The sequence below is a fragment of the Scylla paramamosain genome, chromosome 32, assembly GCF_035594125.1.
Source record: "Scylla paramamosain isolate STU-SP2022 chromosome 32, ASM3559412v1, whole genome shotgun sequence".
NCBI lineage: Eukaryota > Metazoa > Arthropoda > Malacostraca > Decapoda > Portunidae > Scylla > Scylla paramamosain.
The window spans coordinates 10543871-10567507 of record NC_087182.1 but is presented as its reverse complement, the minus strand read 5'-3'; the positions used below and the strand labels follow the sequence as shown (position 1 = coordinate 10567507).

General features: G+C 40.5%; 1 protein-coding gene across 1 annotated transcript in view; it reads right to left on the bottom strand.

Moving 5' to 3' along the window:
• Nucleotides 1-23637, bottom strand: part of LOC135089176 (FACT complex subunit spt16-like) — a 129286-nt gene that overhangs the window by 49567 nt on the left and 56082 nt on the right. The window contains 4 exon segments of the mRNA XM_063984488.1: nucleotides 172-354; nucleotides 11739-11774; nucleotides 11776-11851; nucleotides 16501-16770. Coding sequence (XP_063840558.1) covers nucleotides 172-354; nucleotides 11739-11774; nucleotides 11776-11851; nucleotides 16501-16770 — 565 coding nt within the window.

Sequence of the window (23637 nt, the reverse complement as noted above, 5' to 3'; positions counted from 1 at the left end):
CATATATTCTTGCCTCACTTCTATTCCTTACACCAGTTATAAACATAAAGAGGCAACCATTAAGGATGTTATGATAATCTCTTAAAAGTACCATCACAAATGTCTGTAAAATCATTTAAAATGTATAAAAGTACATTCTTTAAGGCTAAAACTATAACACTGGCAGCTAACCTTTTCTGTGAAGCTTTTGAAAGCAGATGTGAGTTTATGACGTAGCTCTCTTTCTGCCTGCTCTGCAGAGAGGTCATCACGATCATGCATGTGCTGATGCTTTCCCAGGTCAGTGGTTATCTCTCCAACCTCCGTGTAAAACTGTACATCAATATGTTTCTTCTTCCCAAACATAATAGCGTGCTGCAATAAGAAGAGGACAATTAAATAACATGCCAAGAACTTTCCAGGGCATGAGAATAATTTATATGCTACAAATGCTTGCTGAGTTTCACTGAATCTTATGAGTATGAAATAATAGGGATCTTCTTTGCTATTTCAATATGCTTAGATTTTAAGTCCTTAGAACCTTCACCCAATTGACCACTGAAGAACAGGCCAAAAGTCAGATGTCCTTCTACAGGGAGAAAACTATTGCAAGGCTAATTTTTGTGAAGCATCTCTCACAAAGCCTACAAACATACTGCCATATTTTCAACCCATAGTGTTGGTGACTATAATAATATCATAAAGGAACAAAACCTACCAGTGAATTCCAATAACATATATCATTTAAAATTCCCTTTATGTTTATTTCTATTACTCTGGGATACGTAATATACCATTTGCTATTCATAATCTTAAGAGATGGGATAAAAATACAAATAATATAGAAAAAGATAATTGCAGTTTGATTTGTCAGTTCATGAAAATCTCTCACAAATGATAGGAACATGGAGTTTGTAAAAATGGAGTAAGGCCATCCCACCATGACTGCCACAGCAGATATCCCTGCAAGACACTAAAATTTTTGCAAAAACAAACAAAAAAACAAGCATAAACTATTTTAAGTTGGCTAAAATTATCATATCCTTCTCTAACTACCTTAACTTGTGGGAAACCCTGTACATAACAGTTACCCGATTACGAGGTAGTGAATAATGAAGGAAAGTGTGCAGTTTGACACTTTAGATACCCGCACAGCTGAGAGTTCAGGGGAGAAAAAGGGAGGGTACACTCATTACTTATGTTGGCCCGTACTTTATTACACTCTATATATTTTGGGAAACCTTGTACATAACAGTTACCCAATTACGAGGTAGTGAATAATGAAGGAAAGCGTGCAGTTTGACACTTTAGATACCCGCCCAGCTGAGAGTTCAGGGGAGAAAAAGGGAGGGTACACTCATTACTTATGTTGGCTCGTACTCTATTACACTCTATATATAATAAAAATCAGGCAGTGTATCTTTTGTTACTAACAGCAAAAGATCTACTTCATCAGATATGTATTATGAATATGTATTATGAAATTAATTGTGTTTGTTCCTTTAAAATCAATATTTTAAAATTTCCTAGTATTGTTTTTTTTGTACAAATCAGTGTTATAAACTCTTACTGATGCCACTGTTTCTTTGTTTCTGATTTTTCCTGCAAAATTCTTTTCTAATCAAAATCAGGATAAGTGTCTTGCACTCAAGACACTTATCCTTCAATTTTTTACTACAACTTCGGACCCTATTCAGGGACTGGAATCTCACTGGGCTTTTTATACATATACACACACACACACACACATATATATATATATATATATATATATATATATATATATATATATATATATATATATATATATATATATATATATATATATATATATATATATATATACTGTATTTCCTGGCGTATTAGATGCACCTTTGCATGAGACGCGTGCCTATTTTTACAAGGATGTTTTGGAGAAAATTTTTTATTGTTTTGTCATAGTTATGTATATATAAAAAAAAAAAAAAAGTGTGTATGTATGTGTGTGTGTGTGTGTGTGTGTGTGTGTGTGTGTGTGTGTGTGTGTGTGTGTGTGTGTGTGTGTGTGTGTGTGTGTGTGTGTGTGTGTGTGTGTGTGTGTGTGTGTGTGTGTGTGTGTGTGTGTGTGTGTGTGTTATGTAAGAGGGCCACTGGCCAAGGGCAACAAAAATTTTTAGTAAAAAGAAAGGCCCACTTAATGCCAGTTCCCATAGAGATGTCAGATAGAAAAAAACAGAGAGAGAGAAGAGCAGTCAGACTGACAGGCATTTTTTTTTCTCAAATTCTAATGATTATGGGGAAGTACAGATCTCAAATAGAAATAAATTTGCAAATTTGCATGAAATGTAGATTGTATATGCAGAGAGAGAGAGAGAGAGAGAGAGAGAGAGAGAGAGAGAGAGAGAGAGAGAGAGAGAGAGAGAGAGAGAGAGAGAGAGAGAGAGAGAGAGAGAGAGAGAGAGAGAGAGAGAGAGAGAGAGGTGGTGTGGGGAGCAAGGTTATTAGTGACATATAGGCTTTAATCTGATAATTGCCCAGTACAAGGTTTGGCAGTGCCACAGGCCAGGGAATCCCCAGAAAGGACAACGCCTTAATGCTCAATTCAAAAAGGTCAGACCATAAACAAGTGTCTGTTCTTCATTAATAGAACATGTCAAAATCTTTCAAAATCTAACTTCCTTTGTGACTTCTGGTACTTAGCCAAAAACATCTCCAATAACTTTGCTTCTTCTTCTTTCCTTACTTTATTTCAACCTGATAGCAGCACTGCAATCTCATCTATTTTAAAGTTGAACTCTTTGCTCAAGCTTTTGCTAAAAACTCTACCTTGGATGAATCAGGGCTTGTTCCTCCTTCTCCTCCAACCTCCAACTACTTCATGCTACCCATTAAAATCCTTGACAGTGATGTTCTTCATGCCTTCACTGGGTTAAACCCTCGGAAAGCTTATGGCCTTGATGGAGTCTCTCCTACTGTTCTCTGAAACTGTACCTCCATGCTTGCACCTTGCCTCAACAAACTTTTTCAACTCTGTCTATCAACATCTACCTTTCCTTCTTACTTGAAGTTTGCCTACATTCAGCCTGTTCCAAAAATGGGTGAGTGTTCTAATCCCTCAAACTGTTATCCTATTGCTTTGATTTCCTACCTATCTAAAGTTTTGAATCTATCCTCAACAGAAAGATTCTTAAACATCTATCACTTCACAACCTTCCATCTGATCTCTAGTATGAGTTCCCCCAAGCCACTCAACTGTTGATCTTACTTTCCTTACCAAGTCTTGGTCATCCTCTTTTAGAAATTTTGGTGAAACTTTTGCTGTTGGCTTAGGCATATCACAAGCTTTTAATGGAGTTTGGCACAAAGCTTTGATTTCCAAACTATCTTCCTAAGGCTTCTATCCTTCTCTCTCTAACTTCCAACTATAGTTTCCTTTATGACCATTCTATTGCAGTCACTGTTCTTCTAAATTTATTAACAGTGGTGTTTCTCTGGGTTCTGTCCTGTCACCCACTCTCTTCTTATTATTCATCAATGATCTTCTTAACCAAATTTCTTGCCCTATTCACCCCTACACTGATGATACAACCCTGCACTTTTCCATGTCTTTTCTTAGACTTCCAATCCTTCAGGAAGTACACATTTTTTGCAGTGAAGCCACAGGATGCCTGACTTCTGATCTCTCTAAAATTTCTGATTGGGGCAGAGCAAACTTAGTATTGTTCAAAGCCTCAAAAACTCAATTCCTTCTTCTATCAACTCAACACAACTTTTCAGACAACTATCCCCATCTTCTTTAATGACTCTCAACTGTCCTGCTCTTCCACACTGAACATCCTCAGTCTGTTCTTTACTTATAATTTAAACTGGAAACTTCACATCTCATCTCTATCCAAAACAGCTTCTATGAATTTAGGTGTTCTGAGTTGTCTCCACCAGTTTTTCTCAACCCACCAGCTACTAACTCTGTACAGGGGTCTTATCTGTCTATGTATCAAGTATGCTTCACATGTTTGGGGTGGTTCCACTCTTACCGCTCTTTTAGGGTGGAATCAAAAGCATTTCTTCTTATCAACTCCTCTCCTCTAACTGACAGTTTTCAGCCTCTCTCTCATTGCCACAGTGTTGCATCTCTTGCTATCTTCTACTGTTATTTTCATGCTAACTTCATTCGACATTCGACTTCAAAAGGCAAGTTTTCATCAACTGAATATAACATTGCTCTCTCTTCATCTTAAGAACCTCTTCATCTTAAGAAAACTTCTTCAGTCTTACTAATGGTTGAATCTTGCCTGAAAAGTCTGGTATCCACTTGGCGTAGTAAGCAAACATACCCATTGCTCTCTTCGGAGATCCATGACTTGTGAGGGGAGGGAATTCTTGTAGTGGATGAAGTCTCTGGATTAAGCTTTATGACACCATTTCCTATAAAGTAGCCAAGAATGATGATGGAGCACATGGACTTAACAGTCTTAGAAGCATTCAGGGTTAAATTTTTCTTGCTGACAATCTCAAGAAAGTGATGTACAGTAAAATCCCTCTTATCCGGCATTCGAGTATCCGGCAGCTTCAAGCATCCGGCACATTTTTCCCCGAGCCTTGAAATCAATAAAAAATCAATGTGTACTCATAAAATCGATTAAAATTCCTGCGCGAGGCATATTTTGTCCCCTCGCCACCAGAGCACACTGCTTCGCGCCATCCGCAGCCCACTGCACTGTGTTTACTCAGTGACTCAGTCCCGCGTGTGCACTGTTTATCGCCTGACGCCTTCATCATGCCTAAAGTTGTGGAAAAGAGGAAGCGTGTTGTGCTTACACTTAAGCAGCTGATCAGATCAGCTGCTGATTAAGATCAGCTGATCTTTGTCATGGTAAGATGCGTGAGTGTAGGGTGGTGATTGTGGACATAATTTCACTTCTATTCAAGTATCCGGCAATATTCAAGTATCCGGCATGTCGGCGGTCCCATTGATGCCGGATAAGAGGGATTTTACTGTACGTTGTGATCGTGTTCCTCTTGAGTGTGTTCAGCAATGATGTTGAAATATGGGAATGCACCCTGTAAATTTTCTTCCTTCACCAACTAGTCCATGGTTCATTTAAAAACTGCAACCTCATTCATCACTCCAAAAGGAATCCTACAAAAGTGATATAGGCACTCACTGGCCTCAAAAGCTGTATACTTCATGTCTGATTCCTTCAGTGGAACTTGATGATATGCACTTTTCAAATTAAAAGTTGAGAACATAGTATATGTTGAGAGTTCATTTACCATGGTGTCGATTCTTGGCAGTGGATAAGCATCCAGTTCTGTATAATGATTTATAGTTTGTGAGTAATCAATACACATTCTCTTCAAGGGGTTCTTCACTACCACAACCTAAGCAGTCCATGGAGATGAGCTATTTTCAAAAATACCCTCAGCAAACAAACAGTTTATTTCCTCTATGATGAATTCCTTGTCATCTTTACTACAGAATCTTAACTTTGTGACAATAGTCTTACAATTAAGTGACAAATGTTGGAAAAGAGAAGGCTCATCTACAGCAGCGGCTGTTAGAAAACAACTATATCAACTTATACCCATGACCTCCAAACTACCAGAAATACCAAGCTCACTACCAGTGCTCCACTCAACCAAGACACTAAGCTCCTCATCATCATTAACTGGGCAAGTACATCAATCAATCTAGAACAAGTGGAGAGGCATCAAAACAGTGGTGATCAGCAGGAGGCATCAAAACAGTGGTGATCAGCAGTAGTAAATCAAAAAGGAAACACATAGACATATCCTCTCCCTCTGAAGTTTGGCGGGTGACTGATTGGCACTCTTCAGTCATCGGTGTTCTAAGTCTCTCACACAACTTGTGGGTACTTGTTAAAGTGGGATTTCAGTCAAGATTAACCTTCAATTCAAACTTTATAAATAGGTCCCAACTTGTCAGACCCCTTCCACAGGGATAGTCTTATCAACTCCTCTCCTCTGTCTTCGGCCTCTCTTTCACTGCCACAATGCTGCATCTCTTGCTATCTTCTACTGCTATTTTCATGCTAACTTCTCCTTTGATCTTGCTTACTGCATGCCTCCCCTCCTCCCATGGCTCCACTGCAAAAGACTTTCTTCTTTCTGTCATCTTTATTCTGTCCACCTCTCTTATGCAAGAGTTAACCAGTATTTTCAGTCATTCATCCCTTTCTCTGGTAAACTCCAGAACTCCCTTCCTGCTTCGGTATTTCCTCCTTCCTATGACATGAACTCTTTCAAGAGGGAGGTTTCAAGACAATTATCCTTCAATTTTTGACAACCGCTTTTGACTCTGTTCAGGGACCAGCATGTCAGTGGGCCCTTTTTTTTATTATAATTTTGTTGCCCTTGGCCAGTGCCCCCTCCTACATAAAAAAAAAGTCACAGGTCACTCACTGAAGCAAGAGTGAGGTCACTCACTCCACTGCTCAGAATCCACCATGTTAAGAACACATCTGGCAGCTGTCCTGGTCACAGGTCACCCACTCAGGCAAGAGAAGTCACTTGCCCCACTGCTCAGAATCCACCATGTTAAGAACACATCTGGCAGCTGTCCAGGTCACAGGTCATTCACTACGGCAAGAGCAAGGTCACTTCCCCTACTACTCAAAATTCAACATGATGAGGCCATCTCCAATCTCATGTATTTATTCTCACACCTGTTTTATTTCATCACTGATGCAAAAACAAGCCTTTCTGCAGGATTTTAACTAGCATTTGTAGCATTAGTTGATCTCAAACTGCATTAAAGAATTTTACCATAATACAATAATAAGTTGAAAGTGGTGGCTCAAGCCAGACATATCTCTCAGACACCTTTCCTTGACATGGTAAAATGCCACACAAATCAAGGATTGAATGTTCCACGTTCAAGTCATACCAATATTACAGTTAATTTCATCAAAAAGATGTCACACACACACACACACACACACACACACACACACACACACACACACACACACACACACACACCGTCTTGACCTCACATGGGAAGGACGTGTGACCTTAGGCGCTTTCAAGCAGCCTCGGCCAGCATGTTGGCCTTACCCGCTCACTAATGATAGTGACCTCAGTTTTTTTTTCTGTTTTCAACTTTTAGTTTTAGTTTTAGGCTCGCCCTGGTGAGATTGTTGTTTTTGTGAACACATTTAGTGAGTGCATGTTGATATATAAAGAAAAATGTGTGCTTCAGTGCAAACATATGAACGCAACTACCTCCTGCGTCGTAGGCGAGGATCCGGTTACCTGCCACCTAATGTGATTAAGTGCCTTAAGACCTTGAAACTATTTCAGAACCGTGGGTTGAGGGGAGGTAAAAACATGCATCCCATCAAGGTAGTGACCTCCAGTGCCAGAGAAGATCGCAGGGTGGAGAAGAGGGAATACAAGCACATTGAAGTGCCGCGTGTGTGGTATAGTCTTCCCTCTCTCCTCTTATTTAATGTGACATCTCTGGCCAACAAGATGGACAAGTTGATTGTGACGGTGAGTTCTACTTGTGCGGACATTGTGGCGGTTACTGAGGCGTGGCAGATTGTTCCTGAGGTGTGCACGATGCAGGACTACCAGCTCTACCATCACCTCAGGACAGGACACATGGGGATGGGGGGGAAGTGGCCATTTTCTGCTGCTCTGCCCTCAGCCCCTCACACCTCCCTGTCGACATTCCTGCCGGAGTAGAGGCCCTGTGGGTGAGAGTTATGTCCCCCTGCCACCCCAGCAACACAGCCTCCATCATCGTGTGCATCATGTATCACCCCCCATGAGCCACCACAGCACAGTTACTCACCACTCACATCACTGACACTGCTAATGCCCTGAGAGTGACATATCCTACCGCCAAGCTGGTCATCTGTGGGGACTTTAACAGATTAGATATCAGTGATATCCTACACCAGCTACACCTCATCCAGGCCATGGACTTCCCCACCCACCAGCAAGCCATCCTCGACCTTATACTGACAGACCTGGGCCAGCAGTACTCGCCCCCCAAGCTGCTGCCTCCCATGGGACGGAGCACCCACCTCTCCATACTGTGGACACCCACACCCACAACCTCGACCCCCCGGTCAGCTGTCACCAGGACCCACTGCCCCATGCCTGACTCAGCTATGAGGGAGTTTGGGCAGTGGGTGACACAACACCTGTGGACCGAGGTGCTGGATGTGGATGACGTCCACTCAAAATGGCACAATTACGTGGCCACTACCACAGAAGCCTTCCACCGCTACTTCCCAGCCAAGAGCATCACAGTGCACCCGTCTGATGCCCCCTGGATGACGCCCCGCATTAAAAGACTCATGCGTCAGCGGACCTGGGTGTTCCACTCCTGCCCAGTCCTATACAGGAAACTAAGAAACAGAGTGATCAGGGAGATCAAGGCTGTTAAGGCAAACTATTACCCAGACAAGATACACCACCTCAAGCTGGCCAACAACAGACAATGGTATGCTAAGATCAAAACTTTGTGTGGCCTACAAAAGCACACTTCATCCCTCCCTTGCACCTCACACCTTCCTGCTAATCTCAGGGCTCAGGAGATGAACGATCACTTTGCCACTATCTGTCAGACCTTTCCTCCCCTCCACACCACTCCGCTTCCTACATATCTTCCCGCTCCCTCCCCTCCCCCCACTGTCCAGGCGATGGATGTTTTTAAGAGAATACTCAAATTCAAACCAAGATCCACCACACCCACCGACCTTCCTATAAAAATTTACAACAAGTTTACTGCAGAGCTAGCAACACCGCTATGCTCTATAATAAACGCCTCTCTCTCCCAACACTCCAGTGGACTTGAAGACATCTTACATCATCCCCATCCCCAAAACTTCCAGTCCACAGTCACTCAATGACCTCAGGCCAGTCTCTATCACCCCCATCCCTAGCCTTATTTGTGAAGATTTTGTGTATGACTGGGCCTACACCAAAATGTGTAATACCGTGGATATCAGACAGTTTGGAAATATTAAAGCCACCTCCACCTCCCATTACCTGACCAGCTTCCTTGAATTCATCCACAGCCACCTGGACAAGCAAAACATCTCTCTAGCTGTTGCTTTTGTGGACCTCAAAAAAGCCTTTGATCTGGTTGATCACACTGTTGTCATCAGCAAGGCAATAAGTCTGGGTCTCCCTCCTAACCTGGTAGCATGGCTAGCCGACTTCCTCACAGGGAGGCATCAGACTGTTCGCTATCAGGGCTCTGTCTCTAATTTCCAACAGCTGACATGTGGGGTCCCCCAGGGGACCAAGATGGGTCCACTTTGCTTCCTCCTCCTCATCAATGACGCCCTTACTGACACCCCCCATCGCTGGAAGTATGTGGACGAGCATCCCAGTTTCCAACAAGAACCCGGACTACTTGCTACTGCAAGCAATTCTGGAGAGACTGCAGATGTGGACGTAGGAGAGCAGGATGACCATCAACCACAGCAAAACTGTGGTGGTGCATTTCTGTACCTCCTCTGTACCAGTGCCCCCTCCCCAGCTCACAGTGGGGCCTCACCCCCTCCAGGTGGTCCGATGTGCCAAGCTTCTCGGAGTCACGGTGGATGAGCAGCATGTCGCCAGCACTGTAAGATCTACTACCTACAGGCTGTAACTGCTGCGCAGACTCAGGTCGCTGGGGACGTCGACAGACGAGTAAAGGGTGTACCTCACTTTCATCCTCCCCAAACTCATGTATGCCTCCCCAGCATGGTCCTCCTCCCTCACACACACTCAACAGCTACAGCTGGAGAATGTGCAAAAAAAGGGCGTGCAGGGTCATCTTAGGCCCTGCCTACACCACCTATGATGAAGCCCTGACCACTCTGAGTCTGTCCAGACTATCCACCAGGCACTGAGAGGCTCTGGAAAAGTTTGCAAGGGGACTGCTGCATCATCCATGTCTCAGACACATGCTGCTACCTGACGTGCCTCACCTGGTCCGTGCCACCAGACACTACAACAAGATAACGCCCCTAAAGGCGCCGCGCATGGACCGGTACAGACTCAGTGCGATTCCATGGTGTGAGCCATCAATCAAAAGTATTTCCCTTCTAGATTAGACTTAGTTTTAGGATAAAGTTCAAGTATTTCCCAACCCCCTCTGTACATTTTCAGTTTGTTAACTGCCTAAACAATAAACCGTTTATTATTATTTTTATTTTTATTATTATTATTATTATTATTATTATTATTATTATTATTATTATTACTATTTACCATTTAGGGTGATTGGAGGATAGTAAATTACAGAAGAGGTGGTAATAGGTGAAGGAGAGGGAAGGGAAGGCAAAATTATCAGAAAAGAGATTAGTAGGCAGGTGTGTGTTTACGGATGTGAGTGAGTGACACTCTCTCTCTCTCTCTCTCTCTCTCTCTCTCTCTCTCTCTCTCTCTCTCTCTCTCTCTCTCTCTCTCTCTCTACACACACACACACACACACACACACACACACACACACACACACACACACACACACACACACACACACACACACACACACACACATACATACACATACACACATCCCAAAGGAAGTAATAAACACGCGTCAACTACCTTCATTCATCAGTAATTATCATAAGACGACCTTCCCAGCCGCATCAGCACACACACACATACTCAGTCCTACCCAAAGATCGGTCACTATGAGCTCAGAGCTCTTTCTGTAGGTTAACTGCTAGCTGGGTAACCAGCAGATGACTGGAGGTGAATCACACACCTGCATACACACACAAAAAAGGAGAGAGAGAGAGAGAGAGAGAGAGAGAGAGAGAGAGGAGAGAGAGAGAGAGAGAGAGAGAGAGAGAGAGAGAGAGAGAGAGAGAGAAGAGAGAGAGAGAGAGAGAGGAGAGAGAGAGAGAGAGAGAGAGAGAGAGAGAGAGAGAGAGAGAGAGAGGAGAGAGAGAGAGAGAGAGAGAGAATATGTAGAGAGGAGGGAAGGAGAGTGGGTAAGAGGGCAAGGAATGAACAAGGGAAGGGGGAACTGTATCTCCCCCTTACCATCTCCCCTCCCTGGTGGAGGAGCCACAGGATGAAGAGAAGGATAGGGGTATATGGAAGATAAGAGAAGAACCATAGGGGAGACACTATCATGTAAGGCTCTGCCAATAAGATTTCCTCATTCTGGATAGTGGGTGCAGAGCATAGCGTAGCATATTTACGTGACCGGTGGGAACAGGGAGGGTGGGAGGAATAACAGAATCTCAATGACATATAAGGAATCTGTCAAGACAAGTCAAAAGAGGATATGGGATTGCTCAACAGGAAGTCAAAACAGGATACGGGATTGCTCAAAAACAAATCAAATCAGGACACAGGACTGCTCCAAAACAACAAAAATAGAATCAACCATGATGCCTATGTAGGCATCATCATATATTTCAATGGTGTTTCATGATGCCTACATAGGAGTCATCATATTGAAGGGGTTAAAATGATCTTCATGCATGAGCGACTTGTATGAAGATAATTTTGCATGCTTAAAATTCTATTTGAAACTGTGTATACACATCAGCCTGTTTTCACCTATAATGTTTGAACTGCTGCTCATGAGTGGCTGTTCTATTCCACCCTGTTGCCCATCCATTTTTTTTCAAATAATGTCATTCCCTTGGAGATTTAGCTCACAAAGTATACTAAAACACTGGGTCACAAGTTTCTGAGGCCCTTTATAGACCTGTGCATAAGAAATCCATTGCAAAACTGCTCAGTTCTGAAGTGCTTGTAAGTGACCAAAGAAAATGCCTAATAACACTCACCCTTAAATGGAAATGTAGGAGAATGATCATTTCTCCCCTCACAAGGTTGGAAGAATGCATTCTTAATGTTGTTATAAAGGATATCCACCTTGTCACCTCGTACACTTGTGTATCTGTAAGCAGAAACCCACAAATTTTATTAATTCTTGAGCATGACAAAATTTATACAGGTGAGCAATTAGTGGAACACTGGACAAAGCATTTTTTGTGATGTGGGCACTTTAAGTTACACAGCTCTTGTACTCAATTTACCCAGAAACATTGGGTTCTTTTCCTTCAATTGCCATTTTTTTATTTACATAAAGGATAACTGGCCAAGGGGGGGAGGGAGGGGAGAGGGGAGAAAGAAAGAAAGAGGAAAAAAAAAAAAAAAATCCCACTGAGGTGCCAGTCCTAAAAGAGATGTCAAAAGAATCATCGAAAATTGAAGGATATATGTGTCTTGAAACCTCCTTCTTAAGAGTTCAAGTCATAGGAAGGAAGAAATAGTGAAGCAGGCAGGGAGTTCCAGAGTTTATCAGAAAAAAGGATGAATGACTGAGAATAATGGTTAACTCTTGCATTGGAGAGGTGGTCAGAATACAGATGACAGAAAGAAGAAAGTTTTATGCAGTAAGGAAGCGGGGAGGCATGCAGTTAGTAAGATCAAAAGATCAGTTACAAGAACTGGTAGAAGATAGCAAGAGATGCAACACTGCAGTGATGAGAAAGAGGCTGAAGACAGTCTCATTCAGTTAGAGGAGATGAGTTGATAAGATAAAAAGCTTTTGATTCCACCCCGTTTAAAATAGCAGTATGAGTGGAACCCCCCATACATGTGAAGCATAGTACATACATGGGTGAATAAGGCCCCTGTATGGAGTTTGCAGCTGGCTGGAGTGAGAAAAACTGGCGGAGATGACCCAGAACGCCTAACTTCATAGAAGCTGTTTTAGCTGGAGATGATATGTGAAGTTTCCAGTTTAGAGTATAAGTAAAGGGCAGACTGAGGATGATCAGTGTAGAAAAAGGGGGACAGCTGAGTGTCACTGAAGAAGAGGGGAGAGTTGTCTGGAAGGTTGTATCAAGCTGATAGAGGAATTGAGTTTTTGATGCACTGAACAATACTAGGTTTGCTCTGTCCCAATCAGAAATTTTAGAGAGATAATAAGTCAGACATTCTATGGCTTCCTTGAATGAACTATTAACTTCCTGAAGGGATGGAGATCTATGAAAATACATGGAAAAGTGCAGGATGGTATCATCAGCATTGGAATGGACAGGACAAGAAGTTTGGTTTAGATCATTGATGAATAATAGGAAGAGAGTGGGTAACAGGACAGAACCCTGAGGAACACCACTGGTAATAGATTTAGGAGAACAGTGACCATCTACCACAGCAGCAATACAACAGTCAGAAAAAAGAGTTGAGATGAAGTTACAGAGAGAAGGAAAGAAGCTGTAGGAGGGTAGTTTGGAAATCAAAGCTTTGTGACAGACTCTATCAAAAGCTTTTGATATGTCTAGGGCAACAGCAAAAGTTTCACCAAAATCTATAAAAAAGAGGATGACCAAGACTCAGTAAGGAAAGCCAGATCACCAGTAGGGTGGCCTTGATGGAACCCATACTGATAATAAGATAGAAGGTTGTGAAATGATAAATGTTTTAGAATCTTCCTATTGAGGATAGATTAAAAAACTTTAGAGAGGGATTACATTAAAGCAATAGGATAGTAGTTTGAGGGATTAGAATGGTTATCCTTTTTAGGAACAGGCTGAATATAGGTAAACTTTCAGCAAAAAAAGGAAAGGTAGATGTTGATAGACAGAGTTGAAAGAGTTTGAATAAGCAAGAAGCAAGTAAAGAAACACAATTTCAGAGAACAATAGGAAGGATCCCATTAGTTCCATAAGCCTTCTGAGGGCTTGGGCCAGCAAGGACATGGTAAACATCACAGCAAAGGATTTTAATAGGTAGCATGAAGTAGTCAGAGGGTGGAGGAGAGAGAGAGAGAGAGAGAGAGAGAGAGAGAGAGAGAGAGAGAGAGAGAGAGAGAGAGAGAGAGAGAGAGAGAGAGAGAGAGAGAGAGAGAGAGAGAGAGAGAGAGAGAGAGAGAGAGAGAGAGCAACAAGTCTTGAATCATCCAAGGTAGAGTTTTAAGCAAAGGTCTGAGCAAAGAATTCAGCTTTAGAAATAGATGAGATGGCAGTGGTGCCATCAGGTTGAAGTAAAGGAGGGAAAGGTGAAGAAGCAAGGTTACTGGAGATGTTTTTGGCTAGGTGCCAGAAGTCACAAGGGGAGTTAGATCTTGAAAAATTTGACACTTTCTATTAATGGAGTTTTGAGCTAGTTGGGGAACAGACTTGGCATGGTTCCAGGCAGAAATATAAAGTGCATGAGATTCTGGTGATGGAAGGCTCAAGTACCTTTTGTGGGCCACCTCTTTATCAAGTGTGTTAAACCAAGGTTTGGAAAGTTTAGGTCAAGAAAAACAGTGAGGAATGTATGCCTCCATGCCAGACATTATCACTTCTGTTATGCACTCAGCACACAGAAACAGGTCTCTAACATGGAAGCAGTAGTCATTCACAGGAAAATCAGCAAAATACCTCCTCAGGTCCCCCAACAAGCAGAGGCAAAATACCAGAGGCACCTCCACTTAGGGGGATCCTAAGGAGGGATTGGAGTGATACGACAAGATACAGATATGAGATTGTGATTGGAGGAGCAAAACAGAGAAGATAGGGTAACAGCATAAGCAGATGGATTAGAGGTTAGGAAAAGGTCAAGAATCTTGGGAGTATCTTCAAGATGGTGAGGGATATAAGTAGGGTGTTGCACCAACTGCTCTAGGTTGTGGAGGATAGCAAAGTTAAAGGCTTATTCACCAGGATGGTCAGTGAAGGGAGGGGAAAGCCAAAGCTGGTGGTGAACACTGAAGTCTCCAAGAATGGAGATCTCTGCAAAAGGGAAGAGAGTCAGAATGTGCTCCACTTTGGAAGCTAAGTAGTCAAAGAGTTTCTTATAGTCAGAGGAGTTAGGTGAAAGATATACAGTACAGATAAATTTTGTTTGAAAGTGATTCTGCAGTTGTAGCCAGAAGGTGGAAAACTCAGAAGATTCAAGAGCATGGGCATGAGAGCAGGTTAAGTTGTTGCATACATAGACTCAACATCCAGCTTTGGATTGAAAATGAAAACAGAGAAAGTAGGAGCAAACAGAAAAAGGGCTACTGTCAGTTCCCTCAGACACCTGTGTTTCAGTGAGGAAAAGAAGAGGTTTAGTAGAGGAGAGGTGCAGACTGAAAATTAGATCTAAGACCATGAATGCTGCAGAAGTTAATGAAAAAGTTGAGGTGGAATGGTGTCAAGACACTTAGGTTCAGTACCAGAAGAGCAGTCCGATTTGGGAACATTTGTGGTCCCCTACCCCATTTGGGGACTCCAAGGCTGGTGCAGGAGTTGCTATGATAATTTTGAATTCTGAGTGAAGGGTGTGTGTGTAAATAGATGCTTGTAGTTTTGTGTGAAGGAAGAGAGTTGTCTTTAGAGAGCAGGCTGTGACTGCCATCTTGTGTTGTGAGACACAAGGAGAGGTTCACAGTGCCCCCTGATCCAGTGCTTTAGACCTCAATGGGAATGTTTATCATTTTGGCAGGTGGCTACTACCTCCTCATCCTAAGGTGCCAAAGAAGACTTCAAGGATCCTTCGGGATATCCTTAAACAAAGGAAGATTTATATATTAAAGTTACACTCCTGGGTATCTTTAGCCATGAAAAAGGATATAGTTGTGATACAAACTACTCTGCCAATGAAAATGAGGTTGACAATGTTATTTATAAGGGGATGGCCACTCAGTGGCTTTGATCTTCCCAGTATATCTGCTGTCCCAAGGAAGTACAAACAACCTATCCCCTTAACCACATGTACTAGAATGGCATCCTTGGTAATAACGCCAAAGCAGACAACAGTCATGAAGTTTAAGCTTATGATTTTGAACACATTGATGATGATGATGATGATGATGATGATGATGATGATGATGAAGGTCTGTCACCAAGATTGTTTTATGATCATGCTTAGTTCCTACAAAATTAATAAAGTAATCATATGTGCTTAGAATAAAAGTTAATATGAGTCAATAATACATTAAATTTGAAAAAGTGACTTGAATAATTTGATGAGGAAAATGATGTTCATTCTTTCCTTATTTTGATGCAAAAAAATTATAAGAAAACAACAAGAGAATATATTATTATTAGTATTATTTTGAAGACTGAAAACAAGTAACCATATTGGATTTTCTTTCATGCTTAACATTGGTTACAAATTGGGATGAGTAAGGCAAAAAAAAAAAAAAAAAAAAAAAAAAAAAAAAAAAAAAAAAAAACAGATAAATAAATAAATAAATAAATAAATAAAGAAATAAATAAATAAATACATAAATAAATAAAATAAATAGATATATGATAGCATCACAGCCCAACCTGTGTTCTAGGGTTCTTTTATGGCAAAGGAATCCACATAAAAAACAATGATCACCCAAATTAATGCAGAGGCTGTTTTGTTTTCTTGTATGTGTCACTTGTCTCATTTCAACAAGAACTACCTCATTATATATATATATATATATATATATATATATATATATATATATATATATATATATATATATATATATATATATATATATATATAGTAGTCAAATATCAAAACATGTTTTACTCTAAAATGTACAACCTTAAAAATATTAAGAAAAATTAAGCTCTATTCACTACTCACCTGAAGCCATTGGTGTGTGCCTCCAAGGTACCATTGATCCTCTTCTGAACAATGTTGGGGCGAATATACAGGTCCTTTAGCTTAGGGTTTGACTTGTTATTTGATATAACCAATGTATCCTGTTTCACCAAGTCCTCCTTTTCCTTCTCTTCAGCCTCCCTTGTCTTGAATTTCTTCTGTACTTCTTTGATGAGCCTGAAGGCTGTGTTCAAGTTGGAGGATGGTGCAGACAGTTCTCCTGGCTCCTTTGTGTTGGTGCTTCGGTAAGTTCTGTTAAGAGATAATGATAAAAACATATAGATGAATGTTATATATCAGGGAAGTATATAAGATATCTCGCATTAGAAGAGCCACTCATGCCACCCCAACCAAAACCAAGATAACTGTGCATAGCACTCTATTGAGGCATTGATTTTTGCCCAGGAGTGATGAATATCTATGCAAGTAGAGAATAATTTTGATGTTTAGTCAACCATCAATGGAGGTGTAAGATGCTGCTGAGCAATATTTCATGACAGAAGGGCTTCCCATCCAGGATGAGTAGCTGTTATAATTTGGAAAATTTTCTCAGGCAATTTCCATGTAAGATCAGGGCTCACTCCAGTGCAGAGAGGACATCAGCCAATCAGAGCCGTCCCCTCTATGTGATGCTCTCAACAAATAGGAAGCCACTTGTATTCACCCACCATTAGTTTCTTTTTGTATTGATGTCTTGGTTGAGACACACAAAGGACACTCCCAGGTTTTCTGCTGTGTACATGTGTATTAGTGCTATAATCACCAAACTTTCCTAAAAAAAATGTCTGACAATGGTGTACAACATGTTGTGCAAGAGGGAGAGCTTGCAGGACTGTCATTTCATGGTGATATGAATGGTGCAATGAGCCCCAACAGATGCCTTTTCTATGGGATAATGGTAATGGAGTGTGATTAAATGAGCAGCCCTTAAGCTATCACCCAGTTTCTTCACCATTTTTCTACTTTATGCTATTGTTAATATTGTTGTGTTTTCATGTTCCAAAATTCATAAATTATCATCATTGTGCAGTATTCAGAGAAAAGATCCACTCAAAGTTCAGTGAACTTCCAAAACCTTGACACAATTTGCTAAAAATATCCAAAAATTAGGTAGTGAATAATATGATCTCAAAGATTTTTTGAGCACATGATTTTGATCGTCTACCAGTCATTTTGACACCAAGATCATTGCCATAACATATATAATAAGAAAGTTGTGGTTGTCGAAAGTTTGCCAAACTTTGAGTGTATTTTTTTTTCTTTTTTCTTTTTTTTTTTTTTGGCATGAGTGGCCATTCTAATGCTCATTTGATGAACACCAAGCAATTTACCAGTTTCTAGAGGACTTGAAATAAACATCAGCTATGAAAAAGCCAACATATGAAAAAGATTAATAAAGCCACAAAGCACCAAACTAGAGAAGAATGAAGTACCCAAATCTAATTATTTTTTTTATTAAAAGTTTCTTTACCCTAAATATGAAACCAACAGTGGATTTTTATGATATGTAGCATTTCCCTACAAAATTTAATAAGAGTACCTCTACAGAAAGGAAAACCAGTACAATGGAATTGGATAAGGCCTCAACATTTCTTTTGGCTTTCCAAAGTTATTCACTCATATTCAACCACTCCAACTCCCCAATTACCTTTCACACTCACCTCCTTTCTTGTTTCTATCAACTCTAATTCCACACCTTACTGTTTCTGGCACTCCTATTTCCATCATCTTCCATCACTTCTCTCTCTCTCTCTCTCTCTCTCTCTCTCTCTCTCTCTCTCTCTCTCTCTCTCTCTCTCTCTCTCTCTCTGTGTGTGTGTGTGTGTGTGTGTGTGTGTGTTACAGATTAAAAGTAGTAAGGACTTGACTAGTTATATATTTTTTTCATTTAACATTGAAATTAATGAAAGGCACACATTAGAAAAAAGTTGTTTCAATGTGCATGTTATACAAAAGCTTTTCAGTGATATCACTTAAAAATGTCACACACTGGAATGCCATTATTAGCCTCAAAGCTATTGCTTGTCTATCTCACACCTGTATATCAAATGTACTCTCCAGTTATATATTTGCTTAGTCAGTCTTCAAACGGATTTTCACACTGTAATCACTCGTCTATAGTGGGTTCACCTATCACGCCCTCAGTACATCATGGATTTTTCTGGCTAATATATGTAAATATATATCTCCTCAGTATATCACAAGTTTCTGTGGCCGATAGGTATTTATATTTTTTTTTTATTCTAATTATTTCTGTGGTAAAATAAGCATTTTTCAGCCTAAAAATTAAGAAATTAATAAAAAAAAATACACTTGTAATTCATAGAGATGAAGCTCTATACCCTTGATTCAACTTACTGTATATTTTGGCAGATAAGACAACACCAAATTTCAGTTGAAGTTTAATGGTTTTTAGCTGATAATGGTGTCATAAAATGACACCCAAACTATGAAAACCATCTGTGGTAAAGTTTAGGTCAGTGAGCACCAGATAACTGAGATGGTGATATACCAGTACAATAAATAAAATACCTTCTTCATCTTCAAGCACAAAACTAAACCTGAAATAAAATTCCCATCAGGTGCTTTTGTATGTTTTCATGCAAAAAGATGGATGAACGAAAATGGTGCAAAATTATGGATAGACAATGTGCAGTACAATCAATTTCCTAAACATAATCAAAATCTTTATCTTGCGCCACCTACATGTATCAGGCTGTCGGATATAATCTTCTCTTATGCAATGTCATCACCTACATTGTTCAGTATTGCACACCTAACCATCATCATCATCATCATCATTATCAATCAAGTTGTAGTATCTTCAGGTGAGTGTACTGAATTTTTTTTTTTTTTTATAAGTAAGGATGTCTAAAAGTCTACACTGCCTTAGCAGCTTATGACAGACACCCCACAGCCAAGACAGATGCTTCACAAAATCTCCAGCTCACAATATATATATATATATATATATATATATATAATATTCATTTGCAACAAATTCAACAAATTGCAACAAATTCAAATTTGCAACAGAGTCTATAAAGACATATATCTGGAACGTTCAATTGCGGGGAAACTATGTATAGTTGAATGGCTCAAAGTCTACAGAGTTTATTTAAAGACAATTTTTTTTTTACTATTACATACATCAGAAGGCAGTAGGCACCTGCCAAAACAATAATTACTACCAGTGAGGTCTGAAGCACTGGGTCTGGGGGTGATATGAACTTATCATTAAACCCAGCTGCGACCTCACTGAATGTTTCCCTTTGTGTCTCACAACACAAGTGGGCTGTCACAGCCTACCCTCTAAAGACAACTCTCTTCCTTCACACAAAACTACAAGCACCTAATTACACACACACCCTTCACTCAAAATTCAAAATTATCATGGCAACTCCTTCACCAGCCTTGAAGTCCCCATCTGGGGAGAAGACCCCAGGTCAGAATACTTTTCTGGGATCAACCCTAAGTGTCTTAACACCCCCCCTCAACTTTTCTTCATTAACTTCTGCAACATTTGCAGTCTTTGATCTAATTTTCAATCTATAGAACACAACCTCATCTTTTCCTCACTAAAACACAGGTATCTGAGGCAATTGACACTCATTATCAATTCAAAGCTGGATGTTGCATCTATGTGCACAACAACTTAACCTACTTTCATGCCCACACTCTTGAATCTCACAAGTTTTCCACCATCTGGCTACAACTATAGAGTCACTCTCAAACTAAATTTATCTGTGCTGTATACCTCTCACCTAGCTCCTCTGACTACAAGAAATTCTTTAACTACTTAACTTCTAAAGTGGAGCAAATTCTGACTCTCTTCCCTTTTGTGGAAATCTCCGTTCTTAGAGATTTCAATGTTCACCACCAGCTTTGGCTTCCTTCTCCCTTCACTGACCATCCTGGTGAACTAGCCTTTAACTTTGCTATCCTCCATGACCTAAAGCAACTTATGCAACACCCTACTTGTATTCCTGACCATCTTAGAGATATGCCTAACCTTACTGACCTTTTCCTAACCTCTAATCCTTCTGCTTATGCTGTTACCCTATCTTTTCCATTGGGATACTCCAATCATAATCTATCTGTATTTTGTCCTATCACTCCAGTCCCTCCTCAGGATCCCCCTAAGTGGAGGTGCCTCTGGTGTTTTGCCTCTGCTAGTTGGGAGGACCTGAGGAGGTATTTTGCTGATTTTCCTTGGAATGACTACTGCTTCCATGTCGGAGACCCATCTTTGTGTGCTAAGCACATGGCAGAGGTGATAATGTCTGGCATGGAAGCATACATTCCTCACTCTTTTCTTGACCTAAACCTTCCAAACCTTGGTTTAATACAGCCTGTTCCCATGCTATACATGACAGAGAGGTGGCCCATACAAGGTACTTGAGCCTTCCATCACCTGAATCTCATATGCTTTATATTTCTGTCCAGAATCATGCCAAGTCTGTTCTCCAGGTAGCCAAAAACTCCTTCATTAATAGGAAGTGTCAAAATCTTTCAAGATCTAACTCCCCTCATGACTTCTGGCATCTAGCCAAAAACATCTCCAATAACTGCTCCTTCTCTGAACTCTGCTCAAACTTTACCTTGGATTATTCAGGGCTTCCTCCCTCTCCTCCACCCTCTGATTACTTCATGCATATTAAAATTCTTTGCAATGATGTTTTCCATGCCCATGCTGGCCTAAACACTTGGAAGGCTTATGGACCTGATGGGATCCCTCCTACTGTTCTCTGAAACTGTGCCTCCGTGCTTCCACATTACCAAGTCAAACTCTTTCAACTATGTCTGTCAACATTTACCTTTCCTTCTTGCTGGAAGTCTGCCTACATTCACCCTGTTCCTAAAAAGGTTGACTGTTCAAATGCCTCAAACTACTGTCCTATTGCTTTAATTTTCTGCCTATCTAATGTTTTTCAGTCTATCCTCAACAAGAAGATCCTTAAACATCTATCACTTCATAACCTACTATCTGATCACCAATATGGGTTCCATCAAGGCCAATCTACTGGTGGTGATTTGACATTCCTTAATAAGTCTTGGTCATCCTCTTTTAGAGATTTTGGTGAAACTTTAGCTGTTGCCTTAGACATATCAAAAAGCTTTTGATAAAGTCTGGCACAAAGCTTTGATTTAAAAACTACCCTCCTACAGCTTTTTTCCTTCTCTTTGTAACTTCATCTCAAGTTTCCTTTCTGACCATTCTATTGCTGCTGTGATAGACAGTCACAGTTCTAAATGTATTAACAGTGGTGTTCCTCAGGGTTCTGTTCTGTCACCCACTCTCTTCCTATTAATCAATGATCTACTAAACCAAACTTCTTGTCCTATCCACTCCTATGATGATGATACCATCCTGCAATTTTTCAAGTCTTTTCATAGATGTCAACCCTTCAGGAAGCAAACAGTTCATGCAGGGAAGCTACAGAATCCCTGGCTTCCAATCCCTTTAAAATTTCTGACTTGGGCAGAGCAGATTTAGTATTGTTAATTGCCTCAAAAACTCAATTCCTCCATCTAACAACTCGACACAACCTTCCAACTATCCCCACATCTTCAATGACACTCAACTGTTCCCCTCTTCTACACTGAACATCCTCAGTCTGTCCTTTACTTATAATCTAAATTAGAAACTTCACATCTTGTCTCTAACTAAAACAGCTTCTACAAAGTTAGACATTCTGAGTCATCTCCGCCAGTTTTTCTTATCCCCTAGCTGCTAGCTCTGCATGCACAGGGGCCTTATTCATCCATGTATGGAGTATGCTTCAGATGTCTGAGAGGATTCTACTCACCACTCTTCTAGACAGGGTGAAATCAAAAGCTTTTCGTCTCATCAACTCCTCTCCTCTAACTGACTGTCTTCACTCTCTTTCTCATCACTGCAATGTTGCATCTCTTACTATTTTCTATTCTATTACTATTTTCATGCTAACTGCTCTTCTGATCTTGCTGACTGCATGCCTCCCCTCCACCCGTAGCCACACTGTACAAGACTTTCTTCTTTCTCTCACCCCTATTGTCCATCTCTCTAATGAAAGAGTCAACCAGTATTCTCAATCATTCATCCCTTTCTCTGGTAAACTCTGGAGCTCCTTGCCTGCTTCTGTATTTCCACCTTCCTATGACTTGAACTCCTCCAAGTTGGAGATTTTGGAAGACACTCATCCTTTAGTTTTTGTTCACTGCCACTAGACCCTATTCAGGGACCAGTATCTCAGTGGGACTTTTTTTTTTTATTTATTTTCTTATTTATTTTTTTTTTGTTACCCTTGGCCAGTGTCCCTTCTGCATAAACAAAAAAATAAAAATACATAAATGAAAAAATCTGCCCTGCCACCAGAAAAGGGTTAACTTACAAATCTCTGTGTCATCTGTGTCAAATTTACCACCATTACTAATCTGCACTATCCCAGCACTTAATATATATTTAAAACAACAATGGGCCTAAAACTGATCCCTGAGCCACCCCATTAATTACTTGATCCCACTTGGATTTAGAGCCATTTATTAAACTTTGTCGCCTGCTGCCTAAAAATTATTTTATCCAGCGAAATACATTCCCATCTATCCTGTGCATCCTAACCTTTCTCAGAAGCCTCTGATGGGATACACTGTCAAATGCTTTACTGAAATCCAGGTACAGGATGTCATAACTATCACCATTATCTTCTGCCTCTTAAATTTTACTGTAAAAACTCAAGAAATTTCTAAAGCAAAACTTCCCCTTCATGAAGCCATGCTGTGACTGATTTTATTGAGTTATGCTCGTCTAAATACTCCCTAATGTTTCTCCCCCTACTACTTTATCGAGTTATGCTCGTCTCAATACTCTCTAATGTTCCTCACTATTACTGACTCCATTATTTTTACCAACAATTAAAGTTAAGCTGACAGGTTTATAATGATTTGTACACCAGTGTAGGCCAGCTGACTTTTTGCAGTCTCCTTTTTTGTTTTTATGTGAGAGTGAGAGAGAGAGAGAGAGAGAGAGAGAGAGAGAGAGAGAGAGAGAGAGAGAGAGAGAGAGAGAGAGAGAGAGAGAGAGAGAGTGGATTCCCTCACCCTATGGGATTAATGCCACAGAAGAAAGACTCTTGACAG